This window comes from Phacochoerus africanus, chromosome 15, assembly GCF_016906955.1.
Source record: "Phacochoerus africanus isolate WHEZ1 chromosome 15, ROS_Pafr_v1, whole genome shotgun sequence".
Classification (NCBI taxonomy): Eukaryota; Metazoa; Chordata; class Mammalia; order Artiodactyla; family Suidae; genus Phacochoerus; species Phacochoerus africanus.
Window position 1 is genome coordinate 47,262,988 of NC_062558.1, and position 23,503 is coordinate 47,286,490.

Here is a 23,503-nt window from a genome sequence, read left to right on the forward strand (position 1 = left end):
TTCAAGGTCTATATATTTTGGAGGATTCATCTGTTTTCAGGGCTTTGATCATCACATGTATGCTGTTGTCTTATTTGTGCCTGACTATGCCCCAGAGCTTTAATTCTACATCTTTAATCTTCTGTTGAGCATTTCCACTTTGGTGTCCCTCTATCACATCAAATCCAATACACTCATCTTTTTATTCACTGTTCCTCTCCTCTTTCTGCACCCAAAAGAAATTCCCTTATCCAGTTTCCCTGCCTCTCAGCATGACCTTTATCCTCTCAATATCTCAAGTTCAGAATCTTGTTTTTAGTGTATTTTTTTTCTTTTTTTAAATTAAAGTGTAGTTGATTTACAATGTTGTGTCAATTTTAAGTTCAGAATCTTGAAATCATTCTAATTTAGTCAGGTATCCAATTCCCCCAAGCCCTCCTTTTCCAGACTGTTCTTACTGCCAAAACTCAAGTCCAGGCCTCCATTTTCTTGGATTTGAATTGCTGCCACAGCCTTCAGGCTCTCCCACAGCCTCCTGCTCTTTCCCGCATACCACTGCCAGTCTAATCTTCTTTAAACACAAATTTCATCATATCACTTCCTTAATCAAAATATTTCATGATTCCCATTCCTTACTACATCAAGTCTAAACACCTCTCTCTGGCTGCTCGTGATCTGGCTCCATGTTACCTGTCTTATTTCCCACTGTTACTCAATCTCTTCCCCCTTCCTTGAGTAGGTCAGTTTTCTCACTGTCACAGAACAAGCCAAGTTAATTTCTGCCTCCATATCTTGACAAATATACTTTCTCTTGTCTGGAATGACTTTCTTCTTTCTATTTACCCAAATCTTATCCATCTTGTTAGAGAACTGCCCACACCTGCTGTGTCTACTTCCCTGCTTTCTACTCTCTTTAACCCACTTTAATCAGATGCTTGTCTCCACTACTCCACTGTCCAGTACACAATTCTGATTATTTTCCTATCAGTAGTCACTTCTTCAGTCTTTTCTCTCTCAGTAAATGACTCCTTCTTTGACCCAGCTGTTCTAACTCAAACTCGAAAAGCTATCCTTAGTTCTTCTCCCTCATAACCCATGTCCAGTCCACCAGCAAGTCCAGTGAGCTCTCCTTTCAAAAACAGATTTCAAATCTGACCACTTATCACCAATTCCTTGCTTCTACTCTGGCCTAATTAAACAGTACCCCTGCAGAGATCTCTCTGATTTCATTTTTGCCCTCACACAGTTTATCTGACAGTGAATCTGTCAGATGGTCAATCTGCGGGAGTTCCCATCGTGGCGCAGTGGTTAACGAATCCGACTAGGAACCATGAGGTTGCGGGTTTGGTCCCTGCCCTTGCTCAGTGGGTTAACGATCCAGCGTTGCCGTGAGCTGTGGTGTAGGTCGCAGACGCCACTCGGATCCCGTGTTGCTGTGGCTCTGGCCTAGGCCGGCAGCTACAGCTCCGATTCTACCCCTAGCCTGGGAACCTCCATACGCCGCGGGAGCGGCCCAAGAAATGGCATGAATGAATGAATGAATGAATGAATGAATAAATAAATAAATAAATAAATAAATAAATAAATAAATGTGAATCTGCTAACGTCAACTTCACTTTCCATGGCCTTCAAGATCATTCCTGATCTCCTCTAGCCCAAGGCCCCGATCTTAACTCCTGCCAGTTTCCCCTCACTCCTTCATCTCCAGCTTCTCTGGCCTTCTTTCTGTTTATAGAACAAGCCAAGACAGCTCACTTATACATGGACACATTTCAAAAATAATCATTAGATAGGTTTGAAAAAAATAAATGTCTTTAGTTTCTATAATATTTGTCAGTAAAATATGTATTACATCAACAGGAAAACCAAGAAAATATAGTCTTTTTTCTAAAATTAATATTTTATATAAATTTATTTCTATTTTGAAACAATCTCAAGCTTATGGAAAAGCTAGCAAGTATAATACAAACGATGTTTTTCTCAAGTCAGTTGTTTCATCATTCTGAATGCTGTAGTATACAGTTCCTAGGAGCAGGGACATTCTCCTACATAATCACTATATAATCATGAAAATCAGGAAATTAACTTTGATACCTTACTATCACCTCACCCTCAGACTCCATTCAAATTTTTCCAATTGGCCCAATAATGTCCCTTATAGCAAAAGAATCCAGGTAGATCATATGTTGCATTTAGTTGTTAAATCTCTTTAGCTTTCTTTACCTTGGAATAGCTCTTCAATCTCTCCTTGACTTTCATGACCTTGACCTCTCTCTATAGAATGGGCCAATTCTTTCATAGAATGTCCTTCAACTTGGGTTTGTCTGATCTTTCCTCATGATTAGATTCAGGGTACGCATCTTTTTCACGAATACCACAGAAGTGGCACGGAGTATTCTTTGCTATCTCTCAAGTGGCACATGATTTTGATCTGTCCATTACTGCAGATGTTGGTCACATGATTGAGGTGGTTTCTGCCAGGCTTCTCTATTGTATAGTTGCTCTCTTCCCCTTTGTAATGAATAAGTCATTTGAAGGGAAGTTTTTGAAACTATGTAATTTATCCTGTTCCTCATCAAACTTCCCATTTATTCAGTTATTATTTATATCAGTATAGACTCATGGGTGCCTATTTTATCCATTACCATCATTATTCATTTCAATGTTCTCATTGTCTCAGATTTTGCCAGTGGAGCCTCTCAAGGTTCATGTCATGTTCTTTGACATCTCCCACTTCCTTACATTCTGGCACCATGAGCTGTTCCAGGCTCATCTTGCCTTTCTCTGTCTTAGTCCTGGAATCTGCCATTTCTCCAAGAATCACTGGGTTTTTAGGGGTTCCCTTTGGTAGCCAAGATGTGGGCTCTCTCAGTAGACAGCTAGAGAATATACATATGGAAAATACATGTATGAATACATACACACATACAGTTACCTCTCTGTATCTGCAGTTTCCATTCTGTGGATTCGACAAACTGCAGATAAAAAAATTTTAAAAAACCCAGAAAGTTCCAAAAGCAAAACTTGATTTGGCCACACTCTAGCAACTATTTATATGGCATTTATATTGTAATTAGAGATGACTTAAAGTATATGGGAGGATGTGTGTGAGTTATATGCAAATACTCTTACCATTTTATATAAAGAACTCGAGCATCTGAAGAATTTGATGTATAAAGATTTTGGGATCCATGAGGGTCTTGAAACTAATCCCCCACAGATACTGAGGGACAACTATATATATATATATTTATGTTTTAATGTGGAAATCCATGAATTCACACCTATACTGCTAATTCCAATCTAATACTATAGAAACCATTCTAGTTTTCTCACTTTCTTTTCTTTTCTTTTTTTTTTTTTTGTCTTTTGTCTTTTTAGGGCTGCAACCATAGCATATCAAAGTTCCCAGGCTAGGGGTTGAACTGGAGCTGGAGCTGCGGGTCTACACCACAGCCACAGCAACACTGGATCCCAGCTGCATCTGCGACCTACCCCACAGCTCATAGCAACGCCAGATCCTTAACCCACTGAGCGAGGCCGGGGCTCAAACTCACGTCCTCATGGATACTAGACAGGTTTGTTAACTGCTGAGCCACAACGGGAACTCCTCACTTTCTGTATTTGTAATTGTTTTCTCCATGAGTGAGAAACCTGGCTCCCATTATACTTAACATGTTTATTTGTGTGATCAGTCCCCTCAAATGTAGCCAAGCTTCCATTCTTGCCACCCCCCACCCCCAACACACACACATAGATACCTATCTCACTCTGCTCTGGCTGAGTTACCCATACTTGTGAGGCCTCCTCACTCCATTTGCCCCGTGGCTCTTCACTCCAGGCCTGTCCTCCACCTAGACATCTGCCTCACCCTGCTCAGGCTCTCACACCCCTCCATGCACATACCCATCTGGCCCCACCACACCTAACACTGGCATTAGGATTGAACTGTTCACCAAGGGACAGGAAGAAGAAGGATTAAGGTCAATATTTTATTTAGAAAAAGCTTTCTAGTTAGTGTAGATTTGACTACACATTGAGAAGACTATACCATTTCTGTTTCCTTTCTCCAGAAAAGAATGTATTATCAATATCAATCACCCTGAAATACCATAGGAATCAATGGACAAGAAACCAAATAGTTTCTGAAAGAATAGCCAGCCTAGATCCATGTTAAAAACAAAACACCCAGATAAAAAAGGAAACATTTCTTCACATTCTTTCTCTTCTGTTCAAATATTTTGGTGTTATGGACACAGCCTCAGAATCACTATCAAGTGCTAATGATGATGGTAAATTCTTGAGCCTTACATTTTTGAAGATGGTGGCTTCTGATGCCTGAGGCTCAAAATTCATCTTATCTTTTAAAACTGAGAAATGCAAATATTTTGTGACAATAATCTTACTGTCATTCAGTTAGACCTCTGCGATATTGCCTTTGATAACCATTTCAGAGAGATGAAGCACTGATGAGGAGTCAGAATGCCACCATCAAAGAGATTATGGCCCCTGGAGGCTACAACTTTCCCAGGACAAAAATACCCAAGTTTGCCTCCAAATCCTTTAAAGATATAAACTAACTATTCCAAGAAGTAGCTTTCTCATTCCTACTCTTACTCCAAAGTAATTTCTTTATTTGAGAAAGGCAAATTTAGCATTTCTTCTAAATCAAGATATGATAGGACTGGACTTTTGTTTAATTCTAACCCAAAACATTCCCAAACTCCCACTGCATTCCTGGGAAGCCCTAAATGCTGCCGAAACGCTCTCTCAGCCATGTCTCATTCCTTCAGGGAGTCAAGCACTCTCCCTCTATACCCCCTCAGAGACCATGTAAAGGGAACATGGCCTCTGTGACTGCTCCCACCAGGTAGGTCCAGATTAGCTTTACAGCCCACTTATGAGGAAGCTAACAAGGCTCCTCTGTGGGTGTTTGAAGCACACTTTGCAAAACTGCTGATGACCTCATGAGCCAAAGAAAGCAGGTCTCACATTGTGGACTAAGCCTAAATATTAATACTACTTTATATTTATGTAGTGTCTTTTTTCCAAGGAGCTCCAACCTCTTTACAGACATTATGTCATTAATCCTCAAAGCATTGCTGTTTGGTACATGGCAAATATTATCCCCCTCCTTTTTTTTTTTAAACTGTGATGGAAACTTGCAAGTTAGTGATGGAACCCAGCCCCTTAGCTCTCAGTCTTTGCACTATACCGTGAAAGTAACCAGATGAATAATTTTCAAGCTTATTCATTGCTTCTTGGGTGGGATTTGGGAGGATGTCTCAGTTTGAATGCATTTCAGTTTTCAGGGCCACTGTTGCATTTACAGGAACACTAGAAGTTTGTAGCTGAAATTTTAAGTGGAAGACTGTTATTGAATATGTACTTTCACTTATCACTGAGAGATCCCTTATACTTTTCATATCCCAAGATAAGTAAGTCTTTTTTTTTTTTAATCCCTATGCCATCTTAGGGTACATTTCATTTATAGCATCCACATATTCACCAAAATCAGGCAATGTTCAACTAGATAAAACCAATTTGTACTGCACAATTAGCATGTACCAGATATTGTGCCAAATAACACTCTCAAATATATGATCATATTCTCAAATACATGATCTTATTTTACATATATAATATTCCACAATAACTCATTAGATTAAGTCTTTTTCTTTTCTTTTCGGCTGCACCAGTGGCATATGGAAGTTCCTGGGCCAAAGATCGAACCCATGCTGCAGCTGCAATCTGCACCACAGCTGTGGCAATGATCCTTAACCTGCTATGCCACATTGGACTAAGTCTTACATGTATGGAAAACTCTCAGAGTGGGGCATGAAAAAAAAAAAGCACTAATAGAAATATGGGCTCAGCTTTCATATTTACCCCCAACTCTTCCCCCTCCCCACCCCTGAAAGGGCTCAATTAACTCTAATTCCCTTAGTGGAAATCCCCAGTTTAAATATTTCCACAAAAAGGGAAAATATGGGTAAATTCTAAAAACCACTAGGAATTAGCTCAATACCCACAAAAAACCAACCCAACAAAAAAAAACCCAACCCTAAAACCCAACAACTTAAAAGATTGGCTCCTGCATTTTCAACAATTAATACAAAACACAAAGAGAAAAGAACAAAACACAGCTGTATCCAATGGTAACAAGTTTTCTTGATTTCCCTTAGTTAGACACTTCCTATTTGTTTGTTTGTTTGTTTATTTTGCTTTTTAGGGCCACACTTTCGGCATATAGAGATTCCCAGGCTAGGGGTCGAATCGCAGCTACAGCTACCGGCCTACACCACAGCAACAGCAACGCCAGATCCTTAACCCGCTGAGCGAGGCCAGGGATCAAACCCGCAACCTCATGGTTCCTAGTTGGATTTGTTTCTGCTGCACGACAATGGGAACTCCCAGTTAGACACTTCCTAATCAGGAATATTAGAACCAGGAATTACAAACTCTGGTGGTATAACTTTAAACACAAAAATCAGTTTCACATCTTGTTTTCTTTTTTTTTTTTTTTCCTCTTTTCTTTTTAGGGCCACACCTGTGGCATATGGAAGTTCCCAGGCTTGGGGTTAAATTGGAGCTACAGCTGTTGTCCTATACCACAGCAACACAGGATCCAAGCCATGTCTTCGACCTACACCACAGCTCACAGCAACACCAGATCCTTAACCCAATGAGCGAGCCCAGGGATCGAACCCGCAACCTCATGGTTCCTAGTTGGATTCGTCTTCACTGCGCCATGACGGGAACTCCTGTTTTTTTTCTTCTTTTATTAGACCCGCCATTATTTTGTTTTCCGAAATTATTGATGTCTTTACTCTGCTGAACAAGATAATGGCAGTGAAAAGACAGATACTGGGTGGGGCCAGGGGTGGGGGGAACTCTTCTAAAACAAGAAGAAACTTTCTTCTTTTAATCATTAAATCAGAAATCCTCAGAGTAAAAATATGCCAGATGTCCTGCAATAATAATACTATTCCACCATGCTCTCTGGCCCAGCTTGATGTGAAATAGCCTTACATTTCTAAATAAATAGTGTTTGAGACTGAGCAGCCCTACCCTATCATGGAAAATCTTTATAGGTTGGAAAATATGTTCAGTATGTCATACTTTAGGTATATAATCTAGCCATATTCTGTAACATAGCTACACTGCAGTTTATACTGAACAACCCTGGGTTTTTAAGAAAATATATTCATATCCTAAATATTTGTTTTTCCTTGTCATAGGAAATATTAGCCAAAAGGAATATCCTGTATCCCAAGAAAAATTTTAGTGATGGGGAAACTCAGAAAGTGGTAGTTAAAAAGCTGATGATTGCCCTAGCGGGGTTGCCATGCATGTTTGTGTCAATTGTGCACAATTCCAGGGGCTACCTAAAAGATAGACAACAGTGTGAATGGCGCCCCCTGGAGGTGAGCAACACCTGGCAGCCCAGATTTTAACAATTAGTAAAGCTTTCGAAAATGTTCATGTTTTTTCTCAGATTTACACTGAAGACCAGTTGTAAGATGCAGTGGGACATTTATTATTAATCCTTATGTGTTTGTGTGTATGCAAGTTCTTAGTTTTTTCTCTCCATACTGGTTTTAAGACTTCCCTACTGGCTGAACTTCAGCACACTAGTTGGGCATTCTTCCAGCTTTAGGTTTTCATGAGTCAGGGGAAACGTGTGCTGTTTTGAGGAGCAGTTCATCAGGCGTGCTCAAGCAGCCCTGGGCTAATTTATGAAGTCCCTCCCCCCATTCTCCTTCTCCCTCTCTGTTCCTGCCAGCATCCTACTTGTATCTTTAGCCCTTACTTCATCTTACCTGTGTTAGAGGTTGGTTAGGGTTCATTGTTTCCACATCTGTGTTCCTCACTACCCTGAAACATTCTGCTGCCCATCCCTGCCTTGTCATTCTCCCATCACCACCACAGCAGTTAGCATGGTACCTTGAATCTCTGCTTTCCTGACCCTTCTTTTTAATCTTTTACAGTTTGGCTCTTTTTCATTTCCTTTAGTCAGGAGGAAAACATGAGGTGTCTAGATGGGGAAGATAACTGGAGGCAATGAGAAGAAAGCCTACCCCCCTATGATATTAGACCAGTGTGTTATTTGGTCATAACCATGCACTTCCTCACCAGGCCAGGTCTGATCCAACTTTAGTAAAACAACATGAGGAGGAGGATGTTGTGAATTTTATGACAGTTTAAGTTTTTTCAGTGGCACAGCTGATTTTACAATGAAAATAGAAGAGTTTCTGGAATGATGTACAAGAAACTGGTAACCATGGTTCCTTCTAAGCAGGGAATTGAGTGGCTCTGGGATGGAGGGAGAATCTCATTGTACATCTTTATTTTACATTTTGAATTTCATACCATATGACCATATTAGGTATTGAAATAGATACATAAAATCAAAAAAAAAAAAAGGAAGCAGGCAATTGAATAACTAGGTATGAAATGAATTGATTCCATTCAAAGTTCTGTTATACAAAAGGGTTCAAATATATTTAAAGAGTAGATCAGAAAGAGAGGTATGATTATTTTTCGTTTTGTGTTAGAAACTTTAAAAATGTTTTACTGTTTGCTGAAAAAGTTAAAATAAAAATTCAGTTTAGGTGTCTGTCCCTCATGTAAAACTAATCCTCACTCTAAACACACAACTGAAAAAAAAAAAAAAAAAAAAGGAAAAAAACCTACTCAACTACTTCTTTTTAGTTTTCTTTTCTCTTCAGATGAACTTGGGGCCAGTTTAAAGTGAAACTCTGACTTAGTGAATGCATCTGTTGCTCCACCTCCCCCTTGTATGGGAAATCTGTTCAGGGGATGCCATAGTTCCCAAGTGCTGCCTACTTTGCCTTCTCCTTCCTGCCAACAAGAGCAGGCACTCAGGACCTGAGGTTTGGGTGTCACACAGCTAAGAGATCTGCCATCTCAGATGGTCTCATCTGCCATCACCAGAGTGGTCCTTTTCTGTATAGTTTATGGAACCTATCTCTATAGTCATTTCTGTACTTACAGTTGCACTATGTTCCTTTCAACACCTGCTGGAACACTTTTAGAGACTCTGAATCAAGCAAATGACCTACATAGCAAGTCTATGAGAAGCTGGGTATCACATTTCCAATTCTGTATCTATTATCTGTTCATCTCTGTTTTGAAGAATCAGCAAACTTATGTCAAGTTCAGTACATCTAATAACATCATCATGTCATTGCCTGTAGGTTTCCTCCTACATGCCACAAACCAAAAACAACTTTTTCATTTTTATAATTACTTCAAGTATGTGCTTGAATATATTTATATGTGTTTTATATGTCTACCTTTAGCTACCACAGAATTAATAGTTACTTACTCGGGTATCTGAAGGTAGGAAAGTAGCTGACATTTTTCTATTGAAAAATATCTAGTAATAGTTTAGAATATTTTATAATTGTAAAAGGTAAGTCAAATAAACTTTAAGGCTTTTAATGCTCTCATTACCTTTCCAGTTTACAAATTAAAAGTTTCATAATAAAGCTTTTCATCACATTGAAATAAAGGGAAAACAAAAGATGAATAAAGCGTGTTAATTATATCAATTAATAGAGGATAATTTTAACAGAATAATCAAATTAATATGGGACTTCATATTTTAAGCATAATTTTAATTATACAAGTTACACATGAATACATTCTCAAAGATACCTCAAAAACTACCAATAAGGATATTCCATACCTTTGACTTTGTATTTAAAACGCACACACAAACATACACACACACACAATGTGCCGTCCAATATGGTAGCCACTAGCCTCATTTGGCTATTAGCCACTTGAAATGTAGCTAATTTGAGTTTAGATATGCTGTAAGTGTAAAATATATACTGGGTTGTAAAGACATTGTATGAAAAAGCAAAGTATCTTAATTTTTATATTGATTACATATTGAAATAATATTTTTCATTACTGGATTACATAATTATTAAAATTTAATTCATTTGTTTCTGTTACTTTTAAAATTTTATCTACTAGGAAATTTAAAATTTTATATGTGGCTTATAATTATGTCTTGCATTCTATTTCTATTAGACAACACTATACACATACATATATATACACACAGGCAAATATATGTGAACTTTTTTAAAAGTGTAAACAGAGTAATAATGTCTTTTCCTGAAACTCACATTTTTCATTCAACATATGTTTTAGAGGTTTTTCCTTGTCAGTATATTCAGGTTAACCCCATTCTTTTCAAATACTGCATAGTATTCCTTGTTAGTAAACTGCTCTAGTTTGTTTCAATTTTCTGCTCTTACTGGCACATTCAAGTTGTTTTCACTTTTCCTTAGGAACATTGTTTCTGGGAATGTCATTAAACTGACTCTTTGTGTGCATCTGGGAACTTGTTTCTTCTAGAAAGGGTCAAAGGATATGTGCATTTAAAATTTCTATAAATCCTCCAGATTGTTTGTTCAAAGACTGTACCACCACAGGAAATATGATTTCCTTAAAGTTTCATCTTTTTTTAAAATCATGTGCCACTTTTTCTTTTTTTTAATGGCTTCACTATGGAAGGCATATGGAAGTTCCTGGGCCATGGGTCAAATCTGAGCTGTAGCTGCAGCAACACCAGATCCTTAACCCACTGTGCCAGACGAGAGATTGAACCGATGCCTCTCTTGTGACCCAAGCCACTGCATTTGGATTCTTAATCCACTGCACCATAGCGGGAACTCCATGTCCCATTTTAAATTTTTTATCATGGTAAAATATATGTAACATAAAAATCATCATTTTAACTATTTTTAAGTGTATAGTTTGGTGGTGTTAAGCACATTCACATTGTCGTGTAGTCATCTGCAGAACTTTTTTCATCTTCCCAAACCGAAACTTCATACTCTTTGAACAATAACTCCCCATCTCTCTCCCTAGCCCCTGGCAATCACCATTCTACTTTGTGTCTCTATGAATTTGACTACTCTGGCTACTTCATGTAAGTGAATCATACGCTAGTTTTCCTTTTGTGTCTGGCTTAACTTAGCATAATGTCTTCAGGGTTCACCCATGTTGTAGTATGTCAGAATTTCCCTCCTTTTTAAGACAAAATAATATTCCCTTGTATGTATATACCATATTTTGTTTACCCATTCATCCATCTGTGGACATTTAGGTTACTTCCACTTTTTGACTATTGCAAATTATGCTACTATTAATATGAGTATATAAATATCTGTTGAAGTTCATGCTTTCAGTTCTTTTGGGTATATATCTAGAAGTGAAATTGTTGGATCATATGATAATTCTATTTTAAATGTTATGAGGAACTGCCATCCTGTTTTCCACAGCAGCTCCACCATTTCACATTCCTACCAGCAATGCACAAGGGTTCCAATTTCTCTGTATCATCCCTAATACTTATTTGTTTACTAATAGCCATTCTAATGGGTGTGAAGTGATATATTTTACTGTGGTTTTGATTTGCATTTCCCTAATGATTAGTGATATTGAGAATCTTTTCATTTGCTTATTAGCCACTTGTACATCTTCTTTGGAAAAATGTCTATTCAAGTCTTGCCAAGTTTTTAAACAGGTTGCTCTGTTGCTGTTGAATTGTAGTTCTTTATATATCCTGAATATTAATCTCTTATAATATGATTTGTAAATATTTCCACTTATTCCATAGATTGTCTATTCAATCCCTTGATAGTGTCCTTTGATGCACAAAGTTTTTAATTTTGATATGGTCCAGTTGATCTACTTTTTCTTTTGTTGCTTGTGTTTGTTTTTTTGTTTTTTCTTTTTTCTTTTTAGGGCTGCACCCATGGCATATGGAGGTTTCCAGGCTAGGGGTCAAATCGGAGCTGTAGCCACCAGCCTACACCACAGCCACAGCAATGGGGGATCCAAGCCACCTCTGCAACCTACACCGCAGTTCACAGCAACACCAGATCCTTAACCCACTGAATGAGGCCAGGGATCAAACCTGCAACCTCATAGTTCTTAGTTGGATTCGTTTCCACTGCACCATGACGGGAACTCCCTGTTGCTTGTGTTTTTGATGTCCAAAAAATTCTTGCCCAATGTCAAGAGGCTCCCCCAGACTTTTTCTTCAAGTTTTTCGCTCTTATGTTTAGCTTCTTTGATACATTTTGAGTTGATTTTTGTATGTGGCATGAGTGTCCAAATTCATTCTTTTGCATGTAGATATCTAAGTTTCCCAATACCATTTGTTGTAAAGATTTCCCTTTCACCATTAAATACTGTTGACATCCTTGTTGAAAATCATATGACCATGTAAGTGAAGGTTTATTTCTGGGCTCTCTATTCTATTGCTTTGTATATATGCCTGCCTTTCTACAATAACATGTTTTGATTACTGTAGATTTGAAATGTTTTGAAATCAGGAAGTGTGAGGCATTCAATTTAGTTCTTTTTCCAGGTTTTGTCAATTCAGGGTCCTTGACATTTCATATGAATTTTAGAATGGATTTTCTATTTCTGCAAAACAAAAAATGTTACTGAGATTTTGACAGGAGTTGTACTGAATCTGCAGATTTCTTTAAGTAGTATTGACATCCTCCAATTTAGGAACATAGGACGTCTTTTCATAGTTTTATCATTTTATATCTTGCTTAGGAAGATCTTTGCAATGCTAAAGTTGTAAACAAATTTTTCCATATTTTCTTCTAATAAAGTAGTTTTTCTTTTTACTTTTAGCTTCCTAAACTAGCTAGGATTTTTTTTTCCCCTGGTATGAGAAAGTTTTCCCATAATGTTTTAATTACTCTATATATATGTTTTGCTGTCTGGAAGGGTAACTCATGGTTCTTTCCCTCATAGTTCTTCTTTTCCAATATTTTAAATATTTTCCTGTATATTTTTGCTTCTAGATGACTGTTAGAATCATCTCAATAAGTTCCAAAAGAGATATTATTTGCATATTGATTTGGATTGCATTGATTTCATAAAATAATCTTGGGAAAATTGTGACTTTTTTATAATAGTGTCTTTGCATTTTGAGGGAAAGTTTATTTCTAATTTCTGTATCCCTATTATCACATGGTCCCTGGGAACCTTGTTTGCTTGGATTATATCCAGATTGCCTCTGTAAAGCAGTTCTGTCTAATGGAACTTCTGTGACAATGAACATATTCTGTATCTGTGATGTCTGATATGTGGGTATTCAACACTTGAACGCTACTGAACCCTAGAAATTTGACTAAAGCTACCAAGAAACTAAATTCTAAGTTTTATTGATTTTTTTTATTAATTTAAATTTAAATGGACACATGTGGCTAATGGCTACCATAAGAGAAAGTGCAAGTTTAGGATATGTGAATAATTGTGTAACTGAATACTTTTATAGTAAGTAGAGGTAGGTAGCAAAAGAATCACTGATACCTACTGTATGAAAGATACTGCATAAAGCATTGAGGAGAGTCTAAAGACCATAATAGTAATACAAATGGATTCCTAAAGAACTTAAAACCCTGTCCCAGGTAAAGGACAAACTGTTAACAAATACTAATGCTGTCAGGAAAACACAATTACAAAAAAAATGTAATTGCTATGGATATTTGCTCAAGAAAAAATGCTCACATCAGATTAAAAGAGTAGGAAAGGCTTTGTGGATGAAATACTTTTGGAGACTGACATTGAAGGAATTATTCAGAATTTAAGAGAGTATTAGAAGATTTCCATTTTCTGAAATATGGAGGAATAGAGAAGAGGGAAAAAAATGAGGTGTGTTGGAAAATAACTGTATTTGTTTCCTAAGGCTGCTGCAACAAATTACCACAAACCTAGTGGCTTAAAACATCACAAATGCATTCTTTCACTATAAGCCAGTAGTCCAAAATCAGTGTCATTGGGCTGAAATCAAGCCATGCTCTCTCAGAAAGCTCTAGGGAAGAGTGTTTTTTGCTTCTTCCAGCTTCAGGTGGCTGCTGGCCACATCACTCTAGTTTCTGCCTCAGTGGTCACACTGCTCCTCTTTGGTCAGTGTTCAAATCTCCCTCTGTTTCCCTCTTATAAGGATCTATGTGCTATATGAATGGTCCACCTGGATAATCCAGAATAATCTCTCTCCATCTCAAGGTCCTTAATCACATCTGCAAAGACTGCCCCCACCCTATGCCTTTTTTACCATATAAGGTAACATTCCCAGGCTCCAGGGACTAGGACGTGGACATCTTTTGGTGGCCCATTTTCCAGCCTACCACAAGGATCCAGTTTGGCTGGAGTAGGGATACCTGTGGCAGTAGGAATGGTAACAGCCATCAGTCACTGAATGACTTGCACATATGAGACGTACCTGGTGCTCTATCTACGCTATTTCATTTACTCATTACAAGAACTCTGTGTAGGCATTAGGAAATGAGAGGAATCTAGGGCGACTATGTTTTCCACCTTTGATGACTGGGAAATGGTGATTAACAGAAATTAAAAAGTCATAAGAAAAAACTGGTTATAAAGAAAAAGCAATGAACTCAGCTTTGGCTTTAGTTTGAGGTCTCAGCAGGCTCTGCCCCAAAATGGTCAACCTCAGAAGCCTAAGAACCCTCCATAGAGCTTGACAGTGTCTCCCGCCATTTTCTACCTTTTGGGTTGAAGAAGTAAATTATAAGGATCACTAAACTTGAAATCAGGAGAACTATGTCCAAGACTTCCACTTACTTACTAAATGTGTGAACTGGATAAGTCATTTCATTTTTCTGAGCTTCAGTTTCTACATCTGTTAAAGAGGAATCCCTCCCTGTCCTCACACAACTATTATAAGGAATAAATGAGATAACATTTGTGATGTTCTTAGCTAAGTCTGTTGTAAGCATTCAAATGTTTATAAAAGAAGAGCAAACTTTATCTGAAGATGATACATCTTAAAGTTATCTGGATCCTAAGCCAATAGTTAACCTTAGTTTTGAAAGCCCATTATGGGCTCCTTTCCCACTCTCCATGCTTTTACCACGTTATTGCAAATGCCACCCAAGACCAAATCCCTCCCATTCTGAGCAGATCACCTAAACTCTGTTTCATAAAAATAATTAAAGCCATCAAGTATGAATCATTCAACTTCCTGCCCCCATATTAAAGACGTAACTATCTCTGCATCCACTTTTACCTCCCTCCTTCCAGACCTCCAGTAATAGTCCATCTTTCACCCAAAATGAATACACTTTTTAAATTTTTTGGCTGCACCAGCAGCATGAGAAAGTTCCCAGGCCAGGGACTGAACCCAAGCCACAGCAGTGACTCAAGCCAGTGCAGTGATAATGCCAGATCTTAACCCATGTGCCAAAGGGAACTCTGACTACACTTAATATATGTGCTCTTGATGCAGTTTCCTCCATCCTGAGTTCCAGGTCACATGGTCAGTGCCCTGGTGGACACCTTCATTTGGATATCTCACCTCCAGTTTAGAATCTTGAAAACAGAGTCAGTTATTTCTCCATCCATCCTCCCCCACCTTGCTTCTACCACCCACCGCCTTAGCCTCCTCTATTTCCCATCTTGGTCAATATCATTACCAGAAACTTGGGTAATTTTTGTCATTTTTCACTTCTTTCTTTCCTTTGCCATCTCTGTGCCCATTACAGTTAATGGCAAAGATATGTTAGGGACCAGGATCAGGCCTTCACTCCATCTCTCCTCAGCCTTCTGCCCCATTAGTCCCCTCCTGTCTAACCTCACTGCTGCTCTTGTTCTTGCCTGGATCAGTTCTTTTGAAGTAGCCCCAGGACTTCCTGTCTCACTCCTCCCCAGTTCACCCTTCACACTACTGCCATGGGGACCTTGCTGAAGCAAATCTGCTCTTAGAAGCCTTCTGCAGCACTCCATTACAGTACAAAGTCCAAACTTTAGAGAATGACATGGTCTGACCAGCCGACCACCCTATGCTCTTCCTGTAAGTCCCACAGAACAAGTCCCAATTCTCCAGGAGTGTTCTGCTTTATATCTCTGTCCCTGTGCTTTTGTCTAGAATGTTCTCTCTGCAAGATCAATCCCTAATGCCATTTGCCTGGTGAATGTCTGCTCATCTTGCATTACTTAATTCAAGTTTCACATCCCCTTTGAAGCCTTGCCAGGCCTCCCCAGGAAGAGCTGATAAGATCTTTTTGGAACCTTTACTGTACCCTATACATGACTCTATCATTTCATCTTTGTTTCCCCCTACCATAATCTCTTCGAGGACATGGAATATGTCTTGATCAGCTTTGTATCTTTAGTGCTTAGCATGATTTCTGACACAGAGAAGATGCTCAAAAACAGTTGATGAATAAATGAATTAATTATAGAACTTTTAAAGCCATATGATGCTTTAGAAAATATAAAGGAAGGGAGAACTGATATAACTTTTAGAGATTAATGGAAATATGTGGTTATGACTCTAAGGATAATACATATTTACCTCCCGAATAGAGATAAACACAGTCCAGAACTCTGGTCATAAACTATAGAAAATGAAAAGAGTGAGTTAATGGGCAATCTCTTCATAAATCCCGGTAAAATATGAGACAATTCTCGACATCTCAGAGAGCTCACAGCTCCAGTGGAGTTGGAAGTAAGTGTTCTCTTAAAGCATTTGGTTTCTTACTGCTCATTCATCACAATGTTAATATGAGCTACATTTATGCAAATAGCACTTATTTTACAATTGCTGTTGATCTACTGTTCATTGTGCAAAAAAGATAAATGTGAAGGGAGAGGAGTCAAAACTAACATCATTGCTATAACTTACTTATAGGAGCACAGACTCTCTCTGAACCACAAAATTCCTTCATCTGGGAACTTCCAAGTCCAAAGATTTCATACTTAGCCCTGATTATAAATCTATGCTGGGAAGGACTGGTTTTCTTTTTTCTTCTTCTTCTTTTTTTTTTCTTTTTCTTATTTTTAGGGCTGCACCTGAAGCATATGGAGGTTCCCAGGCTAAGGGTCGAATTGGAGCTGTATCTGCTGGCCTACACCACAGCCACAGCAATTGCAGGATCCAAGCCACATCTGCCACCTGCACCATAGCTCACAGCAATGCCAGATCCTTAACCCACTGAGCGAGGCCAGGGATCGAACCTGCATCCTCATGGGTGTTAATCAGATTCGTTAACCGCTGAGCCATGACGAGAACTCCGGGACTGGTTTTCTAAAGTGAAAACATTTTGCCTGATCTGACCTGATGAATCATTTTGAAGTAAACAGAATTCACTGCACTCTCACCCCAGGCACAAAAAGTACTCACAGTATTTCAGTATTTCGTAGCTGTCTGAGGCTGCCCACCCCTTGGTTTCCTACACAGATTTATCTCTTAGCAAAGTATTGTGCCCTAAACTGCTCTTTCTATGTTGATGCTTATCTGTCTTCTTTCCAAAGCTTGTGAACTGCCACTTGGAGACCATTTGATAATTTATACTAACATCATATTAAGTAATAATTCCAGTGGAATATACATTTTTAATAGGAATGTGTTGTATATATAACACCTAACCCCAAGAGCCCATCTAATAAAGCCCATATACCTTCCATATTTTTTTCATAACTTAGTGTCTTTCAACATGTTGAATGAACCTTCTTCCTAGAAGGACATCTCTTGCCCACCATCTGCAATCTGGTGAACTCTTACTCATTCTTCAAGACCCAGCTCAATGTCCCTCTTCTGCTAAAAGCCTTCTCTAAATTCCCCAGGCTGAGTTGGTCACTCCCTCTTGACCCTTACAAAAATCCATATACTTGCTATCTCGATTTATTTTTTATGCATTCTTCAACCAACCTCAAGGTGACTTCTGCCCCAGCAATCCAATGCACTTAGTAACCTCCATGTGGCTAAATCATCATAAAGACATGTTTCAGTCTTTATCTTCCTTGACCTCTGAACAACACCTGACACTACTGACCACCACCATCACCTCTTTTATTTTCTCCACTCCATCTTCTTATCCTCCCTTCCCTTAGCTTTCTTTACTGGACAGTCTTCTAGACTTCTTTTATCTCTTTCTCAATCTTTGTTGGCTCATCTTCCACCTAATCTCTAACTCTTGGAGTTCCTTAAGGCTATGTCCTGGCCCCTTTCCCTTCTCACACTCTGATCTCAATAAGCAAACTCTTCCACACCCATGGCATTAATTAGCCTCCATATGCTGATGACTCTCAAATGTAAATCTCCAACCCAGACTTCTACCTTGAACTCCAGACTTCCCTACATAGCTGCCTTTTCAATGTCTACTTGGTATTTCTCGGGTACTCCAAACACAATGAGTTTAAAACTCTCATTGTTCTCTGCCTGAGAAAATAGTACCTTCGCCCATGAGGTTAGCTAAACCAGAGACTGGGAGTCATTACTGACCTACCTAACTCTCCTTTACCATTCTATCCAGTTGATCATCGTTCTGACTCTACTTTGTAAATATTTCTCTCACTGTTGACTTCTCTTCATCTGTACTAAGGTACCCAGTTCTTACCTGACTACTACAATAGCATGACTCATCACCCTGCATCCACTTGATACCACCAATACCTTTCTATGCACCAGGCAGAGTGCTCTTTGAAGATAGATTCATGCATTATTCACTGAAGAAAATTTATTAAGCCCATATTATGTGCAAGTTGCCATCAAGGCAGGCATGTCCCTGATCTCCTGAAACGCTATTAATGGCGTATGATTGGTTTACCTAACTTAACTAGAATGGAGGCAGGGACAGTTTCTTTGAGGACATAATTTTTCAGCTGAGATCTGAAGAATGAGAAGGAATTAACTAGGCAGAAAGAGGGCTAGTAGAGGGGGAAGAGCTTTTTCAACAGAAGGAATATTGTGTGCAAAGGTCCAAAATCAAGAAGAAGCAGGTATGAGAAAACTGAGAGGTAGAGGAGATGAGGCTGATACTGCTGGGCACAGTCAGGCCCTAAGCAGTAGTGACTTGAATTGGGAGTTATTCAGGGGCTAGGAGCCCCGTCAAATGGCTTGCCCCAGTGGATGAGTGTGTGAGTGGGGGTGTGAGCATTGCTCTAAGGGATGAGTGCCCAGCTTTTATCAGGGTCTTAGAGCCAACCTTTGACCCCACTCCTTCCCTAGAAGTGTCAAGAAACACTGATGGTGTATGCAAAGCTGAGGTAGAACTTTGGACTTTGTCTTAAAAGTAGTGAGATGACATTGGAAATCATTAAGCCAAAAAGTAGCATAGCCAGATTGTAAAATCTACAGGTCTGGGATTTTTATCTTGTTTGTTCACTAATGTGCCCCAAGCCCCTAGAACCATCCCATGCACAGAGCTGGTGCTCAATAAATAATTTCTGAATGAGTGACCTTCTATTGTGGCTATTGATGAATGAATGTCTATTATATTGTATTGCAATATATTGCAATCATGTGCTTAATGTCTCTCCCTTATAAGGCTCAACCCTCAAAAACAACTGTGTCTTATTCATTTTTATATTACTAGAGACATGACATTAGTGCCCAGCTCAGTGCCTGGCTTAAAATCAATTTCACATGCATTCATTCACTCAGCCACTAAGTTAAGAGCACCTACCAGACGCCAGGAACCAGAAATACGAAAATGACTAATCTATTGTCACTAACTTCAAGGAGTTTATACTCTGGATGAGGAGACGGGTAAGTAGGCCTGATAATACTATGTAGTAAATGCTACAAAAGGAGTAAGAACAAAGCACAGCCAGGAGTGTTGAGGAGGCCAGCAGGCAGAAGCAACTCCAGGGCTGACCCTGGGCCCAGTGACGAAGGGAGGAGCAGAGCATGGGAGTGGACACTAAAGGCAAAGAGGGGAGTGAGCAGGGCCCATTAGAGCAGTGCAAGTAGCCAAGTAATTCTGGTGCAAGATGAAGCTGCAGAGATGAGCCAGGGCCATAGAGTGTCTGGACTTTACCTGGAGAACAATGGGAAGTCATTAGCAGATGGATGACGGTTCAGTAGAGTGATGTGGTCAGATTTAACAAAAGACTACTTAGGCTCCTGAGTAGAGAATGGATTGGAGAAGCAGTAATAGCAGGAGTTTGAGGCCCACTAATTGGGAGAGATGATGTTGGCTGGGGCTAAACCAGAGGCAGTGGCAATGAAGAAAAATGGACGGATTTGAAAGATATTAAGGAGGCAGGATCAACAGGAATTAGTGATTAGTTAGATGTTAGGCTGAGGAGAAAGGAGGAGCATGGATGACTAGGACAACTCCAGTGGAATGCTTGCCTGTCTGGCTTTAGCTTCAAAGATGCAAACTCAGCCAGTTGGAATACACCTGAGAAATGTTTCTCAAACGTTGCTTTGTATGGATGAATGTTGGTTTGTACAGTTCACATGGATTATTCATCTATATTAAGAAGTACCTCCTGACTGATTCCATACTTGCTTTTGAACCCACCAGTTTTCTATAAACTGTTGACACTTCCCAGACCTCACTGGCTGCCTTGAGATTGTATACATTATTAAAGAAATTTTGATGAACTCACTGCAATAAAATTATAGCTCTGAAACTTGTAATAAAACTCTGGTTTACTTTTGAGCAAAGAAGAAAAAGAGAACAAAACTATTAAACCATCAGGCCAACTTGTACATCCTTCTTCTTTTCCTCCCAGTGTGCCCAGACCTGACAGAAGTGAGATTAATTTCATTTGAATGGAAAGATGCTGGAACAATCTCTTTAGAAAAGCTGAATTTTACTAAGTACTTTTTCTTACAGCTACACTGTAACAAATTCATCTCTTAGATAAAGAAGTTGGTTTTTGAGCTTTGGGTTTTTATGTTGCTATTTCCTTTCCTTTAAAGCAGACCATTTCAAACTTTGGCATATATAACCAAACCAGCTACTTGATGAACAGCTCTACTTATTTTCGCAGTTTGACTGTTCCGTATGGTCAGTGTCTTCATTTAAGCCAAGGGAATTTGGGGTTTCTGAGAGCAGATAACTACTTTCTAAAATGAAAGATCAGTGATTAAAGTGGCCATTTATAGACCCGTTCTTTGATTCTAAGTGATATTAAATGCTTTGTTGACATTTCAACTATTTCGTAGTAAAATCATGTCAATAATAATAACCTGCACCTGTAACAAAAGAAAAAAGAATAATATCGGTACCTCTACTCGATATTATTCTGATAAGTCTTGCTTAAAAAATACATATATCTTATTCCATTTTCCTACCAAAGAAAGAATAAAGAACTTGGAAAAATCTTTCCTCCCATCTAGTGGCTAGAAAATATAAAAGTGTCCTCTATTTCTTAGAATTCCAGGCATTAGAGATTGTGTGACATCTAGTTGTTCACTCAGTTAAGCAAAAATAAATTCTAAAATCTTTACCAAAGCTGAGCCTTATCCAGGTGTGATTTTTGTGTTAACTTCAATCACAAGGTTGATCATCTAAGTGTTGGACCTATATATAGATAGATAGATAGATAGATAGATAGATATAGATATATTGATATACTGATATATATATATATGATGATTCGCTAATGAACTGCTCTTTAATCAATAACTTATAATTCTCTTCAAGCAAAAAGAAGGGCCATGGTTCTTCCTAATTCATTAATCTGAACCTATGATTTAAAAGCTGTCTGTTTCTTCTAACTGAAATTGGGACTTCAATTTATTTGCCTCTAGAGCAATCAGTGCCCTAGATCTCTCCTGACCCTTACTTGCTCCCTGTTGGCCCTACACCTTGACAAACCCTTCCCTCAAGAGTTGGATGTGCTAAATTCACATTAAAAGAGCCAGGAAATTGTCCCTGAAACTGGCTGCTTCCAGGGGACTTCTGCTCCTGAAACTGGGAATACCAGACTCAGATACTGGCAGCAGGGCCTCTGTGCAGGGCGAAATCGGCCCACAGGAAAGCAGGTTTGGATCCGTTATGCAGCTAGAGGGATTAAGGCTTGGTCTACCTGTCTTGTATATGCCTTGTGCAGATGTCAAGATCTCTGCTGAATTGTGCCTCTTTCTGCTTATTCTCATAGATTCAAAGAATGAATTTTATGTACAGTCAGCAAAGTTCTGAGAGCTCCAGGAAGAAGAGGAAGGTCAGCGAACCAGTGAAAGTCTTTGTTCCAGAGAGAAAATGAAAGTTAGATGCCTTTGCTACTTTTAAAATAATTTATTTTGTGACAAATCTGCATCAGAGCATCTTAGTAGGAAAGTAAGTTCCTAGCACCAAAACCTTTAACTAAATTTGTTGTTCAACTCTTTTAGTCAATTTACTAAGTGATAAATTACTGGGCAGGACATGGGTTCACTTTGCCACAAGGAAACAAGGTCACCAGGGCGGCTTTGGGACAGCATTACTTCAAGGCTGAGTTAGAGATGAGACACCTTTATATTTGTGTAAAAGAAAAAAAACAAACACAGCAGCTCTTTTGAAAGAAATAAGCTGTTGTTCTCAAAGGAAAGAGCGTTTTCTTTGCATAATTAAACTCTCCAGGTACTTAGACTACTGTGAAATGTTTTAACTTGTTGTAACCTGTGTCTTGGAATCCCGCTATAGCTTTATTAGAATTCCCACAGAACGGCATAGGATGTGTGTGCTTATCCCGGTGTGATTTTTGTGTTAACTTCAATCACAAGGTTGATCAGCTAAGTGTTGAACCAAAGTGTACTTCCCTATAGAGGTCCTCAAATCTGGCTCTATGCCCTGTTCTGCTGGCCAGCCCAAGATAGGAACAGGCTATAACGCAGGACACACCAAAACTTCAGTTGATCAGTCTGTAACCTACAGATGATGTTACTAGTCCTCTCCTATTTTGGAAAAATTTTGATAGACAATGATTAGTATCAGATAATAATAAATGAATTAAAGTGTTACGTTTATTATTTATATAACATGAAATATAATAACTTAAATGGAGAGGAGCAATGAGGTAAATGTTATAAATGTGTGTGCTTTCTGATTAAATAAAACCAAAACACAGTTATTTTTTGGCTCATCTTTGTTTCTTCATTTAGATCAGTGTAGTAAGGACATCAGTACCTGGAGTGCTTGTTAAAATATAGATTACTGGGCCTGCCTCATTTCTACTAATCTAAATCTCAGGGGGTGGGCCCTGTGGAAAACTCCCTGGGTTCTAATACACACAAAAGATTGAGAACCCAGGACCTGTGACCCAGGCTAAGAGGAGAATGTCTGGGGCCAGACACACACTTTAGCCAGCAGAAGGCTGTGAGTGGTCATAACAGAAAAACCTGGAGTTCCTGATGTGGCTCAGCAGGTTAAGAACCCACCTAGTATCCATGAGGATGCAGGTTTGACCCCTGGCCTCATTCAGTGGGTTAAAGGACCTGGTGTTGGTACAAGCTGTGATGTGGGTCATGGATGTGGCTTGGATCTGGTGCTGCTGTGGCTGTGGCATAGGCTGGTGGCTATGGCTCCAGTTCAACCCCTACCCCAGGAACCTCCATGTGCTGTGAGTGCATCCCTAAATTTTTTTTTTAATTTTAAATAAAGAAAAATCTGAGGGATCCTGCCTGTCCAGCACCTCTTTGTGAGACTCTTATCCACCTCTGATTGCACAGAGGCAGCCTCCAAACTGTGGTATTGAATGGCCTGGAGCACCA

The 23,503-nt window shown here is 39.0% G+C and overlaps 1 protein-coding gene across 1 annotated transcript in view; it reads left to right on the top strand.

Moving 5' to 3' along the window:
- HORMAD2 (HORMA domain containing 2) overlaps positions 1-22,017 on the top strand; it is a 78,506-nt gene extending 56,489 nt beyond the window's left edge. The window contains exon 11 of the mRNA XM_047761476.1: positions 21,913-22,017. Coding sequence (XP_047617432.1) covers positions 21,913-22,017 — 105 coding nt within the window. The remainder of the gene's footprint in view (positions 1-21,912) is intronic.
- Positions 22,018-23,503: the final 1,486 nt, after the last annotated feature.